This window comes from Coturnix japonica, chromosome 3, assembly GCF_054131305.1.
Source record: "Coturnix japonica strain WE chromosome 3, WE-NBRP24, whole genome shotgun sequence".
NCBI lineage: Eukaryota > Metazoa > Chordata > Aves > Galliformes > Phasianidae > Coturnix > Coturnix japonica.
This window is the reverse complement of record NC_140665.1, coordinates 4,516,994-4,536,898: the sequence shown is the minus strand read 5'-3', so window position 1 is coordinate 4,536,898 and position 19,905 is coordinate 4,516,994. Positions and strand designations below refer to the sequence as shown.

At 41.2% G+C, this 19,905-nt stretch overlaps 2 protein-coding genes across 5 annotated transcripts in view; one reads left to right on the top strand and one right to left on the bottom strand.

The window, feature by feature from the left end:
- The window catches only part of LOC146761228 (uncharacterized), a 415,444-nt gene that overhangs the window by 137,112 nt on the left and 258,427 nt on the right, over nt 1-19,905 (top strand). For 2 of the 3 annotated variants that reach the window (XM_085540934.1, XM_085540936.1), the window contains exon 3: nt 15,308-15,363. In XM_085540934.1, coding sequence (XP_085397060.1) covers nt 15,308-15,363 — 56 coding nt within the window. Of the gene's footprint in view, nt 1-11,928; nt 11,984-15,307; nt 15,364-19,905 lie in introns of all 3 variants that reach the window. The other variant, XM_085540935.1, reaches the window with a different exon arrangement.
- On the bottom strand, nt 5,162-14,271 carry ETAA1 (ETAA1 activator of ATR kinase). 2 transcript variants are annotated; one of them, XM_015856541.3, is made up of 6 exons: nt 13,943-14,271; nt 13,074-13,211; nt 12,444-12,520; nt 10,787-10,905; nt 8,366-10,470; nt 5,162-6,432 (listed from the first exon to the last, which is right to left on the bottom strand). In XM_015856541.3, the coding sequence occupies exons 1-6, from the start codon at nt 14,163-14,165 to the stop codon at nt 6,311-6,313; spliced, it is 2,784 nt and encodes a 927-aa protein (XP_015712027.2). In that variant the 5' UTR covers nt 14,166-14,271; the 3' UTR covers nt 5,162-6,310. The 2 variants fall into 2 exon arrangements, with proteins under 2 accessions (XP_015712027.2, XP_085397059.1); XM_085540933.1 differs by lacking the exons at nt 13,074-13,211; nt 13,943-14,271 and adding an exon at nt 12,693-13,040.

The following is a 19,905-nucleotide window of genomic DNA, read 5'->3' as shown; positions in this document are numbered from 1 at the left end:
TAGAAATAATCCCTCTGGTACAGGCAATGCGTATAATGCCACAGAGAGCTTTTGCTGCACCATGTGGCACACTTTATTATCATGATCTAGAGGCTGTCTTAAGTTGTGAGCCAAGAATGTGGTTGTGCTGTAGGTAAGCAAGTGACCTTCCAGTTCCATCAGGGCTGCCCTTGCCTTTGGAACTTCAGGTCAGATGGATATACCCTGTTTTCTGCAGAGGACTTTGTTGCATCAAGGTCGTGATATAGTTTGGACAAGGTCAAGAACTGAAGGATTGAATTGGTGAGAGCTACAGAAACGTGACTGGAAGGGTCTGATACAGGTTCCCAGCTTGCTTTCAATGTGCCAAAGTGACCAAAGCTTTCCCTCTACAGGAATCCAGATGAAATGATTCTGTTTAAGAGTGAGGGGCCTTTAAGTCAACACAGGCCTTATGAAAGGCTCGTGACCCTTTCAGCATAACAGTGGATGACCATACAGTACTGTATTTATCTACAAGCTCTGAGAATATGTGTTGCTTACCTTGTGCAATTTCAGCAGCAAGTGAATATTTCTAGCCACATTTAGAATGTGCCTTAGAAAGGACCTTAAAAAGACATCTCTGTTACCCAGTGGACCATTGCAAATACCCATCTTGAGCAATAAAAGGTGAAGCACACCTGCGGGGCTGGAGTTAGAAATCATGTTTCCCACTGAGCTCAAAAGAAAGTTTGTGTGTTCCTACTGCGCAAGGTCATTTCATCTGTTGGAGGCCGATGTCCTGTGCATTCAGAGGAACAAATCCTCTGGTCATGTAAAGTGTCCCCAGCTCCACAGAGCAGCTATGACAATTTACACCAGCTGAGGTGCTGCTCAGTGTTTTCAGTTACGGGCATTATTTACTCCTGGCTAGTTAGAGTTCCTCTGGAGCTGTTGTAACACAGTGTGGGTGTAAATCTTTCTTTAGATGCCTTTGGAGCTCTTAGAAGATGGCATGACTATCTATAAAGTGGAAGTATCCTTAAGCATATGCCTGGCGTTAACTCAGAACAGAATGGTGTTGGAATAAGCTGTAATACAGCTACTTATACCTAAATGAAGATTTGCAAATGCAAATCATGCCCACTAAAAAGATGCCATACAGGATAGTTGTGTGGTGAATTGCAGAACTGTAGAATGATGGAATGGCCTGGGTTGAAAAGATCACCGTGTTTTCATGTCTGTCTCTTTAAGCACTTAGGTCTCAGAACAAAACTTGCTCCTCATCCACGCAAGAGTGTTGTACCAACTTGTTTATTTCTAATTCTAGGAGTCGCTTAGTCAGGGCATAGTGTCAGCCATTTTTTAATTGAAATAGCTATGTTAAACAGTTAAACAACAGCTGCATGTAGACGAAACCCAAAGTCCTGTCACAGAGCATGAGATTTCAATGTAGTTTCTGGGCTTGGTACAGAAACTGTCCTTTGGAAAGATGTTTCTAAGTAATATAAAGGGGAAAAAGTAGGTTCAAGTCAAAGAAAAAATATTTCCTTAGCAGTTTCTGGTTGTAACAGTGCTAAATTACAGCGTAACTTCCCAAGAGTATCCTCACGGGTTATTTATACTGTAACACATAAAATCATTCCATTAGTGAGGCAGCTATTTTTGTAATCAGTTTTGAAGAATGTGCTCCATCATCGGAAATGTTTTGATTTAAGTGTATATTGAGGAGCAGTCTAAAAGTTACACTCTGTATTACTCCTTCAAATAAGTCACCTGGTACACTCAAGCAGTGTAGATTGCATGTTGGCTCTGTGTAATTAAATTCTTGTCTAAAGTTGTCATTAAGCAGCAGTAAATATTGAAGCCAGCTTCATTTTTGAATTAGATTTACTTCTTCATTTTATCTGATAAATATTCAGCTATGGAAAATTAATTAATGTGTACATGCATACATAGAAGAGGGCCAGGCTGGTGGTTTCAGCTGATGGAGGAACCAGACTGACAGCCTGGAGATAACTGGGGGAGGTGCAGAGAAAGGCACAAGGTCCTGCTGAAGGCTTGTCTGGGGATGGAAACCATGAGGCCCTCTCCCACATTCTCCTGTTTGTAGGTCAAAAATAATATCAGATTACTTTACTAGTTAGTGAACTCCAAGACTTCCTGCGAATAAAGAAAATTGGGCAAGTTTGGAGGTTGGCAGTAATCTTTATTTCTATGTGCTGAAGTCATCATGAGTAAAATGCTACCATTAAATGAAAGGAATAGAGAAATTTCACTAGTAGGCAAAGAGATAGAAGTCCTTTAGAGAATATAAAAAACAATAGAGGCTGAAAACGTGGATGAACAGAGAGGGCTGATAGTGAAGAAAGACTCAAAAAATCCCTGTATCTCCAGAAAAGCTCAGGTGTGTGTTCCTTCTTACCAGACACTTGGGTATCCATGCTGCATTCTCATGCTATAAATGACTCAGCTGAAGAATCTTCAGTTGCAACATTCATCATTTAGAATCTTAATTAGTTTGTAGGAAATCAGGCTTGATTACTTTCAGTGCTCACAAAAGCAACTGTGATTTTTCTGGAATGTGGACAGGCAAATTGCTGCGATGACATATATATCTGACATGTCTTCCAAGAATCTCTCCCTGCATGACTGTTTGAGTCTCTCCATCTCCCAATGTGTGCTTGTTTGACGTTTTTATAACTAACAGGTGTTTTATGTAGCTTTGTTAGAGCCTCAGACTTTCTCAACAGTGTGAAAAAAGGGTTTGTCATTACCTGGTCTGCTCTGATTGACATTATCTTAAACCATCTCCAAATTTCTTTCCACTCACCTCCATAACTCTTTCTGCAGGCTGTCCTGCAACTTTTCTTCATATCATATGTGGTTATCTGTTAGAAAAATGTGACTTAGACTTTTTTAATGAGTTATATTGTCAGGATTTGACACTCTAATGCAGTTTATTAAACTTTCTTGATCTCTATAAATTTTTGGTCAGTGAGCCCTTCATAATTCTTACCTGCGTAGATTGCTGTACAGCATATATGATTTTGCTCTTCCCATTCACCCTGCACACCTCCTTTAGAAGCAGCCCAGATATCCCCTTCAGCACCTACAGGTTACAGATTGCACAGCTTTAACTCATCAAATGCCATATCCTTAAATGTCAGGAGCGGATGACGTATGCCATAGAAAATATCTGAGTTTAAGAACTAAGCCTAACTGAAAGTGAATGTAAATCAGAAACCTAGGAGATAGATCTGATCTCCCATATAGGAGCAGGAAGTCTGATATTGTGGGGCCCTTAACAGGACAAGATTCCTAGCAATTATATGTGCAACTGTTTTTCCATCAGAAACCTCAACAAATGTGCATAAACAGTAACAATTTCTGATAAACGCAGTGTTGTTTTGGTAGATTTATGTGCTAAAGACAAGAACTACTTAAAATAATGACATTCAATGGGCTCGATTCTCTGCTTGCTTGAGTCACTCCATTACCTCCAGAGCTGGAAGGAAAATTGCAGCAGGAGGAGGAGAATCGGGCCCTTAATGGTCTGCAGGCTGCCATGCTGCAGTTATGTACAGACAATAGTCAAATAAATGTATATTTAGTTCCACAAGAACAGTATATTAGGTATTCCTAAGTGTTTTATGAGGCAGGACTTTTCTGACAAAAACAAGCATGCGTAGGAACCGGACCTTTGAGCAAATATTGCAGTTATGATTTACAGCACAATCGCCAGAGTCCTCCTGGCTTCATCCTTGATGGCTACTTACTCAGGCTGTCATTTTTAGCTCCACAGATTCTATCTGCCTTGGCCTCGTCTACAAACACTGGATTCACTGGAGTGTGGTACAAACAATGAAGCTCCCAAACAATGAAGCATTTGTGTTCATTTTCTTCTATTTTATCTTTGGAATTCTACTATTTAGGTCACTATCTGTTGCTTCCAGCTATTCTTTCCTGACAAATTGTAGCTCTTTTTAGGCTTAAAAAGATATAATCAATGAATTCATCTATGTTATTCCTCTGGGTATAAAGGTCTAGATGTAATAAGTGGTACACATAGTATAAGATTACATTGCCATTCCTGAAGCACGGCCTCAAGATTAATTGTGCTTTATAGACCAAAACCTTGAGAGCTGCTGGACGCTGGCCTCTTTGGAAATGTGACATAAATAACACAATAAAAAAGTCACCAAATTTCTCACATGCTCTAGACAGGGTCCACTTCCACAGACACTGGAAGGCTGTGTGTGAATAGGTGTATTTTCCAAAATACATTATTTTAGATATAGGTAAGAATAATGATGGATCGGTCCTTTACGTGACTGTACCTGTCTATGTAAAATGAAACAACAGCACAGGTCTTAGCTGAAAAAGATAATCCTTGGATTTTAGTGAGTGACATCACTCACAGCAAGATTATTTCAAAGCCCATTAAATACAAATTATACCCAGGTATGGGGACATACAGGATTTCCAGTTCCATTTAAACTGAAGCCTGATTGCTCATGTAAAAAATTACTATGCTCTGAATGAAATGAAGATGAGTCCTTAAGCAAACAGTCATAAATTAATTTATAATGAAACATGACATTCATAATTTAATTTGGGTTGTATTTAAGACTGTTGTTACTATTCGTGTAGGTCCTTTTTGCCTGGAGGAAGATGTGGCTTCATAACAAAGTGCCAGCGATTGAAATACCAAACTTTTTACACGTACACGTGTATTAATTAATTAAAATCATGTAGATACTTTCTTATTGAAGAACTGTTGTCTAATGCAAGCGGTGAGACAAAAGCTTGTGTGACTGAGGTTGACGTGCAGTATTTGTGGGTTGCTTCTCCCCTTTTTCCCTTAGGGTGAGAAGAGGGGGATGGATCAAGGTAGCAAGCAGTAGAGACGCAGGTTTTGTGCACTAAGCTCTGTTCTGCAGCTCCAAGGACAAATGGGATGGGCAGATCTATAACAGGATGAGCAAGTGCTGGGTCAGACCAGCAGCATCATTTCAGGACGGCCCCAGTGCCTTACGATTGCCTGTGCTTGAGTAGTTTGCCACCACTACAGGTAGAAAATTGAGGCACAGAACAAGTGAATAAAACACATAATAAACCGTAAGGTAATGTCAATGGAGCATTCCCACTGCACTCCCTTTTAACCAATTTCTGTAATATTTTACAGAACAGACTATAGAAATACTAGAAAAAAAAGAAGTTTAATGACAATTTACAAATATACAATACTTACAATTTCAGAAGTTACAAAAATGGTACATTTAACAAAAACCAAAAGCTTCGTCTGACCTTTGGTACATTGCAAAGTTAGTTATTTACAAAGGAAAATCACAGTCACTTTTCATAGTGTCACATGTTTATATTTGCGCATCCCTCGGTTAAAAAACATCTCACAACTTACCCACAGGCACTTTCTGCAGACTGAGCTCTGCGCCCATCTATCACATTGAGAATTCCATCAGCCTCCGTTAAGCTGACGTGACATCGTATTATTATGTTGTAACAGGCTTTAGTTTGAAGAATACATATAACCATCATGAGAAACTGATTCACAGTTGGTGACATTTCACCTGGTGCGTTTTGTATTGCTTACGGTTTGGTACCATGACAAAGGCTTCCTTTTCCAATTAGCTTGTAACACATGTTAAGAAAAAAATGGCCTGATTTTATTAGGTAGAAGAATTCCATCTCTTCATGGAGAAAACTAACAATAAAAATGCTCTTCCTATGCTGTTATTGCGCCTTATGAAATTCGTATATTAAATCCTTTCTTCACCATGCACAATTTTTGCCTAAGGTAACAGAAAAACGGACCAAGGCTTCCAAATTATTCATTTCTATTAGTTTGCCCAATACTGGATGTTTTCTAGTTTACATTTATTTTAATGCAAACTTTAGGAATTTCACTTGGGAGCAAACACAAGTATTGCTTTGTCCGTGCGTGCTTGAGTGTCATCCTTTGGCTTCAAATATATCCAGTAAAAGAAATACAGCCAAAATCCATACAGCCCATTTTTGAAGCCTCTTACTTATTAACGTACACAATTGTTTTCACATGATCATGATTTTTAGAGCATGTAACTTCAATGCATAACAGAACGGGAACTCAAAAAGCCTTGAAATTCATTGTGTTGAGGACAGTTTGGGAGTACACATTTCCCACAGGTGCGTTTTAGTTAAGACTAAATAACAACAGAAGATTAGTTACGGTTCAGGATCAAGATCTTTTTTAAATCAAGAAATAAGAAAAGCTTGCTGTCAGCAACTGCGAGCGCAGCTTAAAACCTCCCCCATCGTTACAACATTGTCCTCCCAAGAACTGAGAACTCAGTCAAACTGAAGCATCTTTTAAGAATGCCTGCATTCTGGATTTCCTTCGTGCAAGAGCTTCTTGCTTTTTCCTTTCAATTTCTTCTTGAGAACATTTTCTGTGTTTCTGTTCCGCCATAGACACTGTAAGTAAAGAAAATGCATTAGGACCCCACAAGTTTTTTTTTTTCCCCCATCCCAGTATGTATTTTAACTCATCTGTTTTCAGCATCTGAAGATACATGGCAAGAGCGCACTATTGTGACATGCCAGGCACCCAAGCCCATCTATCCTGTCCCCAGGGCAGAAGGGGGATAAGATGCATGACCTTTGCAGTGCTGCTGATTACTACCTCACAGTGAAGGTATAGGGGTTGGGTGCAGACACTTGCTTCAAGGAAATTTTACTTGGCTGCCCTTCAAGTGAACCTTGTGACACGAGGAGTCAACATAGGAGATGGCAGTGGGTTAAGAAAATTAAGGCTATCGGAATGAAAAGGGTTCTACAATTTAGTGAGTTAGAGAGATGGACGTTGACACAGGGGTCAGATATAGTACAGGTGTCACACAAATAAAACCAGAAAGGTTGAAAAAAGGTCAAAAGGGGCAATAAAATTTGGCAAAGGAGACAAGAACATGATAGCTAAACGTAATATTTTATATGTTGTGTTGCAGAACTATAAATTCCTGTACAATAAAATCCTGACCTCACTGGAACCAACAGGAAGACTCCCATCAGTCTTCAGGTCAAGAATTTTACCATTTTTATGTACCCATTTCCAATTAATGTATTTTTAATAAGTAGTTTTCCAGACTGGATGAACAAAACAAAGGCTATGATTGATTCTTAAACAAAGATGATAAGATGACGTAAAGATGTCCATCACAAGTTAGATTTTGCAAAGAGTCCTTAACATCCAGCCTTCCATTGCAGCAAGGTCTTTTCAGCTACAGCTTAAGATAAGGGAAGTTTTGTTGCTTCTCTGGAAATAAAATCTAAGCTTAGAGGGCACTTTCTATTTCATAAATATATTCTCTAAAACATTCTGCAGAATGGCTATTTAACTCTCCCCCCTCCCAGCTAAAGCGGTTTATTTCCATTTGTCTACTTCTTTGCTGGGCACAGAAAAGATAAAATAGTGATTCTTTATATAATGCTGGCTGATGGTTTCCAGGAATTACTTTTTGTTTTTATAACAGCACTTCCTAGCAATTGAGGTTGATATAGTACACTTCAAAACGTCCATTTTATCAAAATTAGTACTAATAAATACTCTACCAAGCAATTAGGTCAAGTGAAAATGAGGACTGACTGAAACTTGGCTGGCTCTTCATTTCTCTAGTGAGTAACAGTGCTTAGAATATTGCAGACCACTTCAAAATGGACTGGTCTAGCGACCGTCTGGGAGGGTAAATAAAAGGAAGCATTAGTGTTTGGGCTGATTACACAAGGAATATTTCACTGGCAATTCTGGTCACAGAGCAAATAACAGTACACGCCTAGGTTTCAGAATGATTCGAGGTTCCAATTTCCAGGCATACAATAAAAAGAAATTGGCATTCTGTATCATTTGCTGCCTTTTCCCTGCCCCACCATAAACCGGGGTGTTAAAATCATGGCTGAGATAAATAATTTTTTAATATTTTTTTTTTCCAAAATGTACTGCTAATTCAAGCACTGACTTGCACTACAACACTTACCACGTACCAAAATGGTTCGAAGCAACTCAGAGTATAGTATGCTGAGTGCTGCCATCAGAGTATACCTGATTTTAGTGGTTCTGAGTGTTTATGGAGTAGGAAGTATTCTGAGAAGCAGAACATAGAAAAGATAATTCCTTAACTACAGGAGTTCAAGAAATGTGTCAGGACAGTTTTAAGTTGGGAGAAAACAACTTCCAAATTCTCATTAGTACATTTACTAATGCCTAAACTGAATGGATGAATATTGAAATCTTTTTTAAGTTGAAACGTGATATAAATTTATCCTGTATCTTTCTGAGCACAGTGAGGGGAAAAAAGAAAAACCAACAACAAAAAAAGCAGTTCAGTGGTGATTTAGTATCTAAGACACGCACCTGATGTAGGCATCGCAAAAGACTCTGAAAGGTGCCTCTTGAAAGATAGTTTTGTATTTTCAGGCTTGCCATGCAAGGTCACATCCACCTGATTCTTACTTCCTTCCAAACCCCGAAGAGCAGTTCCAATGCCACAATGACTCCCTGGATTTTCAGGCCCTACATGGAGAACACTCTGAGAACTGTTAATCTTTTGAAACTTAAACTTTGAAGGCAAAAGTGACACGTTGTTACCTGAACTGTTATGTGGCATCTTTCCTGCATTAGACAAAAGATCTTGGCCCTCTAACGATTTACTACAAAAAACGTTTATTGCATTAGCCGGGCTTACTTCAGAACTAGTCTCTCTGGTCGGCACGGAATTTGACCTGTACCATTTTCCTGAAGTATTCCTTCTAGTATCTTCAGAAGCAGCTTGATGATAATTTTTTGACAGTGTGTATTTACTCTCCACCGAAGTACCAGAGGTCACTGTTAGTGGGCTTGGTACATTTTTGCTGTTTGCCACATGCCCTGTTGGAGTCAGCCCACGTGTAACCCTTGAGATGTTCCTAGAGCAGTTGTCCAGTGAATGACCACCCTGCTGTGCATTTCTTTGCTGTGCCAAGGGCTGATCAGACAGTCCTTGCTTAGAGGCTGCAAAGCTACTATCAGCATTTGATCTGGATTGAATACTGTCTCCTTGTACTGTTTTAGTTCTTTCGCTTCCTTGTTTAACATCCTGGTTTTGAGTCTGCTTTTCTATATCGTCACATACCTGATACAATAATTCATCGTCCTCACAGTTTGCATCCCAAAGACTATCAGATTCACAAAACATGTCTAAAACCTCATCAGAGAATTTTGGCTCATTCCAGTCATCAAATGAAAGAGGTCGTTTCTTTGGTATTTCAGCTGGATTTAAGTGACCTGTATTGACTCGGTTAACCGCTTTGATTAGATCATTAGGTTTCTTATTGGTAGAAATACTGGTTGATTCACAGAAAATAACGTGTGTGTTATTCCCAAGTTTATCAGTCTGTGGTCTAAGAGAACTGGATCTTGAAGGACAAAGAGGTACAAGGTTACCTTTAGGCTCAACAGTTCCATTTCCATTCTTCACTTGAGACTGCACTGAAACGGGAATACAGTTAAAATCATTGTTGGGGACACTCCTCCGAGCAGAATCCATGCTTGCCATCTTTGAGTTTTCCATCTTATTACATGGCTTTGGTAAAGAAAGAGATTTTGCAACATTTTGTGCGTTTTTACTCGGATGCTTCAAAGGTGAAAGCTGGAAACTATTAGATTTGTGTCTACTCTCCACACAAGCTACTGAAGTAGAATTACTTCTTTCCTTTGTTCTGCTGGCATCACTGAAACCGTGCACAGATGGATTTACAGGAATTGGTGGAGTTTCTTCAACATTTATCAACTCGGGATTTTGGGTTATTTGCATCACAAAAGAGTCATCTGCCAAAAAATCTGTATCCCAGTCATCAAAATCATCATTAACTGCTCCATCAGGCTTAGTGGAGCCCACCAATTCTGTTTTCAAAGAAGAATTTTTTTTTGTCAGTGTGTGAGTGTCCGTTTTTGGAAGATCCTGTTTCATGCTTCCTACTGCATGTAGGATATCTTTTCGATGCTCACTTGATTTACCATTTTGCACGTTTTTAATCTGCTCAGGAAGGTGGTCAGTCTCCAAGATGCTTTTGTTTTCACAAACACTGTTATTTAGACAAATACCTGACAGCCCTTGACTTAACTGTCCACTACACTTCTGGGTAGAACAATCAAAAAGGGCATGAAGGGCTACTGAAGCCTCAAGATCTACAGACTTTTGACTGCTAGACTGACAAGGCTCTACTGTAGGGATACCAGTGCTTTCTCCAACTGGTTTCAGAGACAAAGCAGTACCTGTTGCAGAAACTTCATCAAGGAGTGATTTCAGGTTCTTGATTTTTAATTCAGCTTTGTAATTATTTAAAGAGTCGGCGGCAGTCTGGATAAAGTCATGACTAAGCTTCTCTTGTTCGTGAACAGCATCTAGCTCTATCAGATTTTTATCAAATTCTTTGGCCAACTTCATGAGCTCCTCTTCAGGACTTTTTATTTTAAGATCTCTAGATTAATGAAAAACAAAAGTGAAAACAGAAAAGAGAATCAGACCCATTGAGAAAATGTTGCCAAGTTCAGCTAAGCTACCCTATATGCTGTTTGTTCTCTAGTTTAACAGCTACTGAGAGTATGACTGAATCCTGCTGCTCTCAATGCGTACAGTCCTTTAGATCATTTCCAGTAATAACCACCCCGTTAAGAAGACAGCAACTGCAAAGTTAAAATCTTTCTGTATGCTAATATACAATTACACGGCTCACTATACATGCTGATTTTACATGAAAACCCAGCTACAGTGGGCAAGGCAAAACTCTGACTTACCTTGTACAACAAAACTTTGTCCTAGCTCGCACTTTTACTACTCCAGGTGTGCAGGGAATGGCATCGTCACCAATCCATGTCCCTAGAAGGGAGCCTTCATTACAGGCTGCTTTTTCATCCTGGATGATTAGATTTATAATGCTTAGCAACTTGATTTCAGATAAAGATTTGACTAAACACACACCTTCCATTAGTTAAAGTTACTAAACCAATTAAATAGGGTCAAATCTATTGAAAGCTAAGGATAGGAACTAAACCAATACAAGCTAATCAAGAATACTCCAACAATGTCAACTGACAGTTGTATCAGTTTAATTGTATCAGTTTAAAGCAGGAAGTTCAATTAAAACAATTGAATTTTAGTTTGGTGCTCAAATCTAACACTATATTCACATCCCCAATAGGGTTTAGGAATAATCAGCAATATTCACACTACAAGCTGTGATTTAGTTTATTTACTTTAGTGCACAGGTAAGGAGCTACTTGAGATACCCTTATCTTTATGCACTTACAGCAGCATTAACAGATCAGTGAATTTGAAACATCATATTTTTGCATGGCCCCTGGAAAAATAAATCTGACTTCTTCCATTACAACTCTTACGTTGAAGGAGCATTAAAACAGAAATAAAATATGTTTAGAAACTGAATGAGCTTGTTTTACAGCTTCAACATTCAGGCTGGGCTCTTAATTCCTAAATCTAAGAGATACACGACTGCAGCAGTACAGTGAGTACAGGGCTAGAGCCAAACACTGAATGCAAGAAATTACTGCATGTAAGCCAACAAAGGTAAGTTGAACTTCACTGACTACCGGGGTAGTTCTGAGTATGTTTTATTTTTCAAGATAAAAGAACACAAGCAATAGATATTAGCAAACCCAGTATGATGCTATTTATAGTCATTATAGGACTATAATCATTTAAAAGGAAGTGACATCCCTTATCGGTGATTTTCTAATTCTGCTTTCTCACAAATATTCAATACAGCAAATACATTTAAATGGCTCTGTCAAATAAGTTGGCATTTTTGGCAAGCCACATTCTACAGACTGTGTTAGGAGTGACAAGTTCTCTTCTTACATCTAGTAAAATGCAAACAATAAGACTCCTATTAAAAGACTATGTTGTTTTCATTTTGCAGGCTGTAGATGTCAGTTTCAGAGCCAGAAAGAGATGTCAAGAGTGTGGACCTTAGGGTAAGAAATGCAAATTACTTAGAATAATGATGCAGCTTTACTGTGTTTATATCCTTGTGCAGTCTCTCTTAGATATCTGAGTCAGATGTTGCCAAGTAAATCCAGTATGTGAAAAAATTATACCTTTTAATGTACAAGTGATTAAGGATAAGTAAACCACAATAAATCTCCTAAGATCAGGGGCAATAAGCTGCATTCTGCAAGTAGAAATTCCTAAATGCAGCTGCAACTAGTCCACTTTCTTCGTACATCTTGTTTTTTTAAGAGTCAAATGTTGAGCTTATGATTATAGTTCAACCCAGTTTTATAAGCATGTTTCTAGTTATCTGCATACTTGCTTCTTGCCATGTATGTTAGACTACTGTAACTAAAAAGGAGCTTTCAGTAAAACTGAATAATGTAGCACTGTTCTGTTTCAGCACTGCACATACAGAACATTGTTTTAGAAAGTAACCATTACCTGAGGAGCAATCCTATTAACAATTTCTGAAATCTCTACTGCACATCTACTGGTGGGCTGTTTGGTTTTTCCTTTGCCTAAGAAAATAATAATTAAAAAAACTTTAAAAAATGGCAAAACTTTACAATTTATAAAATTCATTATAGCTCAAATTACACTCGGTGAAGTCAGAACTTGATGTAACACTATGATGAGGAATTTATGGGATTTTAATAAAAGTAAAATCAAACCAATCACCTCCGGACTCACCAGGTACTGTCATGATAAACAAGAAGGGGCATTTTTCCAGTAAATGTAGTAACTTTTGTGACAGAATCATTTGAGTCGGAAGGGATCTTTAAGGGCCATGTAGTCCAACCCCCTGCAGTAAACAGGGAAATCAACAGCACCATCAGGTGCTCAGAGTCCATTCCAGCCTTAGCTTGAATGTCTCCAGGGATGGGGCAGCCTCCACTCTTACTGTAAAAACCTTCCTTATGTCCAGTCTGAATCACCCATATGTCAGTCTGAAACTATTTCCCCTTGTTCTATCACAAGAGACCCTGCTGAAGAATCTGCCCCCTTCTTCTAATACACTGCAATTGCATTCCCTTGGTGGGCCCCCTGAAGTCTGAATTTTGTTAATATTACCTAGTCCATGTGCAATTGGTGAATGAGGATCCCAAAAGATTTCTTGCTGTATATCAGTGTCATTAACCGGTGAGCTGAAGGTTGGTATTCTGGGTTTCCTACTCAGTGATCTCTTTGGAGTTTTGTGTAAACATGGCTCTGTGTAAACAGAAAGGTGATCCTTATTAAACAACAGCAAACACAAAGGTGAACAAACTCAGAATCTAGGAATCTGAGGAACTCAGACCCAGGGTGAGGCACAGAGAAGATGCTTTAGGAAGAATCAAAACAAAGCTCACTGTCATCGAGGTTCTTTATACACAGGATAGGTTTTTTCCACTGCAGTTAATGCAGGACAAGGTGGTGACATCACACAGAGATGACAGCATGCCAACAGCTGGATGCCCAGCATCTAACATTAAGTATGAGGACTGCCTGTCTTCTTACCAGACGGAATATACTAACTTCAGTGTGTTAATGAAACGCTACACAGATCCACAGGGGAGAATGTTTTGTGTTCTGCCTCGCTCTGTGTCTCACACTCAGACTGGTCTGGATTAAAACTCCCACAGGCCCCTCAAAGGCTGTGGGCCACAACTCCCTGCACTGCGCCTCTCCAGGTGGGGCTGATAACAAGGACACAGCTGCGCACAACAGCTCCCAGCCGTCTCAGCTGCTCGTTCTGCCTTTCAAGCAGGGAACCGCCGCCGCGTGAGCCTGCATAAGTTCTAGGATATGCCATTCCTAACGCGAGGAGCGCCCAGTGAGCCGCTTTACGCTGCCGGGCCTCTCCTCAGGGGCCTGTTCTCCTCAGGGCGCTGCTCGCCGGGCACCTGCAGCCCCTTCCCCGCGCACCCGGGCGGGCAGAGCGGGGTCCGCTCCCGCCGTACCTGCCGCACCGCGCACCGCCGCCTCCCGACACGGCGACGGCCCGGGCGCCACCCTCACGAGCGGGCCGCGGCCCACACCGCCCTCCGCGCCGCCGCCGGCCGCCTCTTCCTCCGCGGGGCACTCCGCTGGCCGCCACCGCCGGCCGACCCTGTCCTCGGCGCCGCTCCGCCCCTGCGGGGCCGTGAGCCTGCGGCAGGGCTCCCTCCGCCGGCTACCGGGCATGGCAAGCGCTACGGAAGCACCGCGTCCGCACCGACGCCGCCATTTTGCCGGGGAGCCCGCCGGGATAACGCCGATTGGCCGCCGCCGCACCCGGCCGGGCCGCCATTGGCCCCGCAGCGAGAGGGCGGGTCGACGGGCGAGGCTGGGAAGTGCGGCGGGACGCCGCGATGGGCTGAGCTCGGCCCCGGGCCCGCCTCATGCACGGCGGGTGCTGCCATCCTGCCTCGTGCTTCCCGGCTCTGTGCACACTCTGCACCTCGAGAGGGAACGGCCCAGAGCCAGGCAGCAGTGAGTTCAGCCCTGCGAGGAAACTGGGGCTGCCAAACAGGCTGCCAGAAACCAGATTTGGTTGGTAAGGAATGAACGTGAGGTTCCCCAGGGGCTGTGATGTTACATCGCTATTTAGAAATGCAAGCACGTGTATGTATTATATCATAAGGTGGATGTTTCCTCCAGAGCCCGTTGAATGTAAATGTATAAACATATCCACTAAGCATATAGGTCAGGGAGGGAACTGCTTTGTATTACTTGCCTGCCTCTTTTTTGTTTTACCCATTTGGAGCGCTTTGGGCTCACACTTCATTTATAAGCAATGGGTTCTGGTCAGCAGTATGAGGAGTTTTAAAGTCACAAAACACCAGCTCCCTGCAATGGGAAACCTCTTTCCACCCGAGGCCTCAGGCAAACAATATGGTTTTTTTCTCTTCTTTGTCCTTGTGGGCGTAATTAATGCCAGTGGAAGACTTCTTAACAAGGAAAAAATGAAGTAGTATGTATTAAACAGAGGTGTTACACGCAGAGCTAAACTATCACAGTTAATCACAGAAAGGAAGTTTTGACTTCTTAGTAATCATGTTGTACCCATCAGATGTAAATCAGAGGCCAGGCTGAAAAAGGAGATGTAAAATTAGGCTTCAAAATCCATTGCTGGATGTGAATGTGATTACTGCCTTTTACTCATACCAGCATGATAGAGCCTTGCATAGGTATGAAGTATGGTAATGGTATGCATAGCATGTTTCATCACTGGTTGGCAATATGGTAATTAAAAGCTGTGATATACAACACTGGTACAGAGTTGGCTTACCTGGCACATATGTCATAATGGTGCACCTTAAATTACTTGGCTCTGTTGTTTTCAGGTAGAATGGATGCTGAGAGGAGACCAAAATCTGCACCATACAGAAAAGTTCAACAGGTACGTGATGCCAAAAAAGCTGCTTTCTTAGTGTGTATTTATTTCATTGCAGCTTAAGAACTTAGCTTGGAGCTGATGCTATTTATTGAGTTAAGAAATCTAGAGATGGAAGCCTGTGATGTTGAAGGGTTTCTCTGCAGAGCTGTAGCCTCAAGGAGGAGGGAGTTTACACTCCCTTGTCATGGCACGAGCGGCTGGATCAATGGCTAATTGTGAGCAGGCTGCGTTCCAGGAACTTGCTGCAAACTCCTGGTGCTGCAGTTGTGAGTCCTACTTTCACATCGAGAGGGATGAATAATGGAGGAGAGGGAATGAATAATAAAGTTACTTCTGTTCTCAATAGTTCTGTCAAGTGCCTGAGAACTTTTTTTACTGTGTTTTATGAAGGAGGTTCTGCAAAGGAATGAAATACATGTGGAAGATATGAGAAATTCCGCAAGAAATACTGATCAGTGTAATTAGAATACTGTAAATAAGAGTGAAAAAACGATTCTCTCTAAAATCCTTTGAGCACAGAGCTTTAAAGTGAGCAATTTTTCTGTGCTGGGAAAAGCATACAGCATTAGTGAGATCTTACAAAGTGTGTCATTCTTTGAGTTCATGTAAGTGGCAGAGAAAAGTGACTTTCTTATGGTTCATCGCTCGTGTATTCTAGAAATGGGGGGAAAAAAGAAAGGAAATAATTATAGTGATTTCAGTGAAAATACCAAATTTGTCAGAAAATAGAAGCTATTCTGAGTAATTAATTCAATTTGACAAATAGTGTCTTTTTTTTTTCAAGGATGTTTTTAAGTGCCTTGTGACGTTTTCAAAGTGAACTATCTTTATTACTTCTCCAGTCTATCTTTCCACGTCTTTTTTTCTTTATATCTATATAAAGAAATATGTGTGTGTGTGTGTGTGTGTGCAATTTGAGCACTTGAGACCAGGTGACAAGAAAAGTTTTTGAGCCAACTGTTCCTTGGGCAGGTTGCTTTAAAAAGTGGGTAAGAGCTTGCAACTCAGTACAGATACATAGCATTTTAAACATCAAGTGTTTTCTCTTAGGGAAGGAACAGTTAGAGGTTATGTAGCTGAGTATCTGCCTGTGTGGTGTTCCTAAGGATAAATAGGTCACAGTCTCTCCTCTGCTTCTGTAGTTAGACTTCTGGCAAGGCAGGTATCAAGGAAAGCCATAGGCTTTCTAACCTGTCAGCATGTCTGTTTCTTTGGTTGCGTACAAAATATAAAAGCAAATGTCTACCAAAGGCAGAGGTGTCTGAGTTTATAGCATGACTTCACTCGGTCTGCAGTTCTGCAGACATCTTCAACAAATTTCAGTGGTCCCGAGATCCACAGCCTCTGTCCACTCTTCCTTGTATGGTGCTGACTGCTCTGACCCTTGTATTTCTGCAGTGTGGCTCAGGGATGCTGTGAGATGAACGGGGGGGAATTGAATGAGGTGACTTATGTGCCTGAAAACTCCCAGGCAGCTTTGCCCATTCAGAACTGGCTTGGATGTTCCTGTGCAGCGCTGCTTTGTGCCATGTTGACATGTCCTGCTATGTCTGGCTTCCCATCTGTCAGAAGGAGATAATAGTGGTTGGTGCTACTGGGCTTGCTCAGTGTGGAGAAAAGAAGGCTCCAGGGAGACCTCATTGCAGCCTTCCAGTATGTGAGGGGAGCTTATTAACAGGAGGAAGGCCAACTTTTTGCATGAGCTGACAGTGATAGTACAAGGGGGAATGGTTTTAAACTAGAAGAGAGGAGATCTAAATTAGATGTTTGGTGGAAATTTTTTACTGAGAAGAGTAGCGAGGCCCTGACAGTGCTGCCCAGAGCTATGAGTGCCCCATCCTGGAGGTGCCCAAGGCCAGGTTGGATGGGCCCTGGGCAGCTTGAGCTGGTGGGAGGCAGCCAGCCCATGGCAGGGGGGTGGAACTGGGTGGGCTTTAAGGTCCTTTCCACCCTAAGCCATTCTATGTTTGTCCTTGGAATAAGCATGGAGCTTCTGGATGCTGTGGTGAGGGAAACTGTACAGAGAAATCAAAGGGTTAAGGTAAGACGCATGAATAAACACAACCCTCTGGACACAAAGAAAAATAAACTAAGACATTGGTATAAAACTTCTAGTGAAAATAGAAAATTCTAGCTACAGCTTTCCACCCTTTTTTCCCCCCCAGAAATCTTACTCATCGATACATTCTCTTAAGAAGCCTTGGAGTGTTTACTAAAATAGAGCACTACACGACAGCAGATACTTTATACAAGTTTGCTGAAAGAGATATGTGTTCTGTTGCCTTCTTTGGGACCTTAGGAAAAACTGAGAGGGTATCTGAAATGTTAACTTAATGGACAATAATTTTTTCCATCCATGGGGGGAACACAGGCATCGTGCGTGTATTTTTGCTTTTATTAATAGCATTTTGATAGCACGGTTATAAAGCTTGTCCTTGGCTTGCCTTGAAATATCATACTGACTTCACTTATTACTTTAATTTTCCAAGGTGAAATGTTCAGAGAGCAGAAACTGGTGAGGAAAATATGGCCCAAGCAGTTACATATACCTTTATTTTTAAAGTGCTGTCCAGAAGGGTTTGCAGCCCTCTTTGCTAATGCATAAATTGACCTAGACAGTAAGTGATACATGACCTTAAAAATATCTGAAGTAGCCTTGCTTGAGAATTTTTAGTAGAGAGTTATTAAATGTCAGAGTAATTTACACAAGCATAGCCTAGTTTATGATTTTGCATTCTTTTCCTCTTTCTTTCCTCCATGCCAATGAAGAACCAAAGAAGCTTTAAATTTTTTACGTGTATCTCCTTTTTTTCCCCCTTCTTTTATCATAGAAGTTCATCTGATTTTATTTATCACACTCGAAGTCTAGTCAAATGTGAGAGTATAATGTAGCTCACAAAGGCCTGATCCAGCAGAGTACTTAAGTACCTGCATAATTTCATCGTGATGACATTTTCCATTGCTCATTATCTGGCATTTAAAGGAAATTTTCCATTGCTTGGTGTCTGGGCATTTAAAGGAAATTATCAGCCAAAATGGGCCAGCCATTTTGAGGAATTAGGTCAGGCAGTGAACAGGCTACGAGCTGTAGAGGTCTGTAGAGAGCTCGAGAGGTTCATGGCCCTTACAGAAAACTGGTGATAGTCTGTAGGAGGGCCTCAGCTTGGGTACCTGTTGTATTGCCTGACAAACATTAATCTACCTTGTATCCTGTAGGTGATTTACTTTCATCACTGATAAAAACTGACCTGCAAGTGTAGATCCAGACTTGCTAAAACTCTCCCATGCTACAGTGTAAATCTGAAGTATTCAGGCAGCTTCCAAACACAGAGCAATCAATGGCCAGAGAAGACAGCTTTTTGATCAAGCGTTCTGGAGGAGAAAATAGACACTGCTTATTTATTTGAAGTAGGCTTAGCTTTTGATTGATACATCTGTTCCAGGAGAACGTTTAGCCTGCAGTCCTAAACAGCTTACTGAAGAATGTGTGATCAAACTACTATGAAATTCTCCAAGTACAGTCATTCTCTGTGTTTCTCCAACAGACTCAGCAGTTTCTGGATAATTTTATGTCAAGTGTTCATAGCCTTATAGAACAGTTAATGTTACTCTGTTATCAAAGTGGGTTGTTTGGGTTTTTTTTTGTTTTATTTTGAAGCTTTTGTTTCATAAATCCTTTACATTATCCTTTGAGCCTGTATCTTATTAAGTATAAGCCACAGTTTACATGGAAATGCATAACAATGAAGTCTCTCTGTTCCATGTGTATGTGGGACTCTTATGCAGTGTATACTGCTGCTGGTTTTAATGCTGGGGTGACTGGAAGTCTTTCTCTCTTAGCAGCGATCTTGTCACCTCTGTGTTAGGATTTACAGCCTCTGACCAGTACCTGGTGCCTTGCATTGTGGGACTGCTGTGCTGTGTGAGCTATCTGCCATTACTGGTTTGTTTTTTTTTTGTCCGTGACAGCACCAAGCTTGGGGTGGATATGAAGGTTTGTCTTCAGGTTGTGGACCTGTACTATCATACAATCATAGAATAGCTTAAGTTTAATGCTTAAAGCCCATCCAACCCCAAACACGACCATGGGCTGGCTGCCCCCCACCAGCTCAGGCTGCCCAAGGTCCATCCAACCTGGACTTGGGCACCTCCAGGGATGGGGCATCCGCAGCTCTGGGCAGCAGTGCCAGGGCCTCACCAGCCTCTGAGTAAAGAGTTTTTTCCTAACATCCAAACTATATCTCCTCTCTTCTTTAAAGGCATTCTCCCTTCTCCTGTCACTATCAGAACATGCAAAAAGTCAGTCTTCCTTATGCTTATAAGCTCCCTTGAAGTACAGGAAGGCCACAATGAGGTCACCCCAGAGCCTTCTTCAGGCTACGCAAGACTACCTCCCTCAGCATTTCTTCATCGGATTGGTTTTTCAGCCCTCTGATCAGCATCATTGCCCTCCTGTGGACCCTGATCCAGCAGCTCTGCGTCCTTCTTTTGTTGGGGACTCTGGTTTTAAGACTGAAGTAAGATAAGGTTACGTTTCCAATGCGT